General features: G+C 40.9%; 1 protein-coding gene across 1 annotated transcript; it reads left to right on the top strand.

Moving 5' to 3' along the window:
* The first annotated feature begins 233 nt into the window (after positions 1-233).
* Tas2r16 (taste 2 receptor member 16) lies at positions 234-4,297 on the top strand. The gene is given in 5 exon segments (XM_069997369.1): positions 234-272; positions 274-308; positions 310-839; positions 842-1,142; positions 4,114-4,297. Coding segments are annotated over 5 exon segments (1,089 nt in total).
* Positions 4,298-4,676: the final 379 nt, after the last annotated feature.

Here is a 4,676-nt window from a genome sequence, read left to right as displayed (position 1 = left end):
ATTCAAATAATATTTCGTGCATACAGATGTGATAACAAGCCAGCAAGCAAAGCATAAGGAAATCCTCTAGATAGGAAAATGGCAAAATCAAAACTAAGCTGGGAAAAATTTGCATCCAAAATGAAGTGTTTTCTTATACCAGACAGTGGCAAGAACAGAAATCAGTTTCCTATCTGGAATTTGGTGCACAGCATCTGAGTCTTTGGGCTAGGAAGATAGGTAAGAATAGAAGCATGGTAATCATCCAAGTCACTATCATCTTCATCTTCCTCTAATGTGCTTGAGTCCTTGATAATAATTGCCCAGAGCAATTATTGCAGTGATGGGCAGAGAGTGGATGCAGGCCAAAAGATTGTCACCTTTGGAAATGATTTTCACCAGTCTGAACATCTGTCGTTTCTGTCTACAATTGCTATCAACGACTTACAATTTTTGTTCCTTTGTGAACCCTAATGGAATATTCTGGAGCATAGCACTCTTCTGGGAACTTGTCAATAATGCTACAATCTGGTTAAGCAGCTTGCTTGCTGTCTTCTACTGTGTCAAAGTGTCTTCCTTCACGCATCCCATCTTTTAGTGGCTGAGGTGGAGAGTTTTGAGATTGGTTCCTCAGTTGATACTGGGTACTTTGGTGATTTCTTTTGTAGCAACCATCCCTTCAGCTATTAGGGGTTTCACCTGGCTGGAAAAAACCTCCATGGCACATTTGCACAAAAACATAAGCTTGATGGAGAAAATGAAGATGGTCAACTCAGTTTATCACACACCTCAGAAGATGATTGTGTTGTGTATTCCCTTCTTCCTGTTTCTGGCCTCCACCATCTTACTTACAACCTCACTGACCAGCACTGGAAGCAGATCCAACAGCCTCTCAGTGGCCGCTGCAGCTCCAGCAGGAAAGCTCAGTCTTCTGCCCTGAGGTCTCTTGACATCTTCCTCATTTTCTTCACCTCTTACATTCCGAGTATACTTGTCTCTTATGTAGGAGTCCCACTTGATAAGAGATCTTGGTTCTGGGCCTGGGAAGCTGTCATCTATGCCAATGTTACTATTAATTCCACTTTGATGATGCTGAATAACCCTACAATGAAAAAGGTTCTAAAGATCAAGTGCTGGAGCCCAGAGGCTGCCTCAGTCATGGGGTATAGCAAAATTCTGGGCAAGTGGACATTTTCACTGGTAAAATGAATACCAGTAACCAGCATTGTTCGTTATCGGTCACCTGCATGATCAGATATACTATGAATATGCATTCTCTTTCATCCTTATAGCCTTCTATTTCTAAGTCATTCTTTCTACATCCTGTTCTATTCCATTCCTTTCCTTTCCACAATCCACAGGTCAGTCCTGATTTTTTTCTTGACTGTTGCCCATTTCCTTAGTCTTTACCGCCTCTGAAATCTTAAATTTATATTGATTTATATTGATTATATTGATTTATATAAATCATGGCATCTTCCTTCTCATTATTTCATCTCCTCAGAGTTGTCCATTGTTTCAAACATTAATATGAATCCTTTCCCTCACAGGAATGTTTTGCCTGTGCCCTGAAAACTTCCCGCACTAAACTTTTCATTCTCATTTTAAAAAGGCAAAGTTCTTACTCTTACTTTCTCTCTCCATCTCTCCCACCTTCCTCTCCCTTCCTCTGCTTCTGGAACTTTATTCAACAATATAAATTTTTTTCTAAATGTCGTGCCTTCATTCCGTTAAAATTCAAGCCAATATTTAACTCTTGTATTTCATTTGTCAAAATATTATATTCTTCCCCATAACAGCAGGTCACTTACTCTGTCTAAGCTCATTCTTTTTACCTCTCTAAATAGTGATGTGAGTCAATAACAGATGGTTTTCATTGGCTCAATTCTTACTTCACTATTGTACTGTAAGTTGGAGGGTAGGTTCTTGAAGATTCTTATACGGATGCATAACTAGTGCCTTACCAAACATGACTCAGATAGTTAGGAGCCCCTTTACTTTAGGCTTTGTAATAGTACTCCAGCATAGACACATATATTAGAAACCACACTGTGATCAACTGTAACATAGCCTAAAATATTACTGTTCTTAGGAGTGCTTTTCACCTTTCCAAGCCAACAGGTTTCAGTCATACCCTTTTCCTTTGCAGAATCCATCTCTTTCTTCATTTCCCTGTTTTTCACACCCATCTAGTAGCAACCAAACGTTCTGGTATTGCCCACCTCCAAGGCCTTTGAGTCTTGCCTTCCATCCATTCCAGATACTTTCACAGTGTTTTTTCTAAAGACAGTTGTTTCTCAGACAACATTTCTGATAACTTCCAGCTCTCCCATTAGAAGACTGAAATGCCTCCAACACACCAGCTATCTCCTGGAAGAGGATGGAGGGTGGCTCAAGCGTGGCTGGGAAAGAGAGGCTTCGTTCATGCAAAGGAGTGAATAGTCTGATTTGGTGCTGGGTCTATCACTCTGATTTGTCTCCTGTCAAATTCCCACTTGAAACTGAAGGTGCGAATATAAACAAAAACTGAGGGAATGCATCCATGAAAGTGGCCATTTGGCAAAAAAAACAATCCACTGCACAGAAAGGATCAGCACATATTACCCTTCCTGTGCCAGTTCTGCACACGGCCTGGGCATCTCCTGACCTACAGTAGTTCAACTGCAGCTAACAGTAGAGGCAGAAAGTGATAGGTGCAGCAATGTCTGGGGAGCTGAACCCAAACCACCAGAAAGGGGTCTGAGCCAATAAAACATACAACAGCAATGTATTATCTGCCCATGGACTCCCGGGAAGGCTCTGGAGCTACTGAAGAGATGGGTTGCTTGAGTTTAGAATCTTCCTTGTGTAGGTTGAACATGAGCCATTAAATTTGGATGCTTTCTCACTATCAATTGTATCCACCTCTAGAAGGGGCCTCGCATGTTCTAAAATCTCAGAGATCTGGAAGAAATTGGGACTGTTCTCTTCACCTGTGTATACATAGCAAACAGGAAAAGAATGAACCTAGGCCCCATACTAGTCTACACAATGGTACTATTCCAGAAGATGTTGGTTATTTATTTTAGTGTTCCCACTGCCTTCTGTTGAATCAAATGCAATGGAAAACTTATCCACAATATTTCTGAGATCAGGATGTTAGAGAGAGTTCAAGGAATATAGAAATCAGAAAGCGAAATAAGCTTGTATGACCCAACCTAGATGGGGAACATCTAAGAAGGCCCGACAATTTATCTAAATTTACACTGCCAATTAGTGTCAAGCTGAAAAGAAAAGGAGACCAAGGGAAAATTTTTAAAAGAGCAAACACTTTTAATCTGAAAAGGAGAGAACTTTACAAAAGCAGGGTAGGGATGGGAGTGGGGAATACTTCTGAAACAATCTTAAAGAGATTGTGGCCAAGCACAATGGAAATCTTTAGAGCTTCAGTTGGATATGAAATTAAGGCACTACTGGGTTAATCTATTTGTTGTCCAAATTATAAATGCCACACCCTACATGAGGCTGGTTGCCCACAGCATGGCCTGTGTTTTCTTATGAGTTCACAGCTAAGAAGTCCTAATTCAGAAGGCTCAGAAGGTTCTAATTCTGGGTTTTAAGAAGCCCACAGTGGTAGTGGTGAATTTAAGAGAAGCCTCGTGGTTGCCACAGCCAGGTGCCTGCAAACAGATCCTATAAACAGTCATCACTAGTGTCTAGAAAGTGGGCCCTTTGTGCAACATCCCATACAATCCTGTATGCCTATGACTCTGATGAGCCTGACAATAACAGTGAATTAATTCCTGATGGCGCCTGGCAGGGAAGGTATTCCTACTAATTAGTTATTCCACAGATTTAGTCCACTGGATGCTCTCTTTTCCTCATGAGCACTGCTGCTCTGGAGGATACATGGGCTCAAAAACTTTATTTGGCACCTTTTTGCCTTGTTCTCAGCCTGGTATTCATGATTTCCAAGACCTGCCTATGAACCTCTTTAGCTCCTAATAATCTCTAGCATAAACCTAAGTATTGCACTAGTTACACCTCCTCATTTATTCCTGAATATTGATACACACATTTGCATAGACTACATTCATGCATAGAATAAATGTTCCTCACATTTGCTGGTGTCAGTTCCCTTTCTATTTCTTTAAGGCTGTGGTTTAAGCTTCTCACTCCCCTTGTGATCTGGCACATTCTCAAACATAACCCGGACTTCTGCTACTCCAAGCTGCCTTGGACATCTATGACATCTGCTGCCTTGATCACTTACGTGACACCAATTGCAAATTTTGGCCCAGTATCAGACCTCCTTCTCTTACCTCTGTCTTTAGTATGACTGGTAGACTTTTTGGAATAAAAAATATTGTCTGGTGCCCATGGCTCAGCTCTCAGGTGGTTGAGAACACAGTTTGAAGACAGCCATGTTTGAAGCCAAACAAGAATGTCCTTGAGACTCTTATCTCCAACTAACCACCAGAAAACTGGAAATGGAGATGTGGCTTAAAGTGGTAGAGCCCTAGTCTGAAGCCACAAAAAGCTCAGGGACAGCATGCAGGTCCTGAGTTCAAGTCCCACGGCTGACAAAAATTATAATTCAACTTCAATTATAAGTCCAATTTAAAAATATATCCGAATTTGTTTTGTGCCACTAATGCATACTAAAGGAGAGAAATCTGTAACTCTTTTTGTTGTTTTTATAAAACCTAGAGGAGCAT

Source organism: Dipodomys merriami, unplaced genomic scaffold (genome assembly GCF_024711535.1).
Source record: "Dipodomys merriami isolate MVZ:Mamm:240054 unplaced genomic scaffold, mDipMer1.0.p SCAF_5, whole genome shotgun sequence".
Taxonomy (NCBI): domain Eukaryota; kingdom Metazoa; phylum Chordata; class Mammalia; order Rodentia; family Heteromyidae; genus Dipodomys; species Dipodomys merriami.
This window is presented reverse-complemented; position numbering and strand designations above follow the sequence as displayed.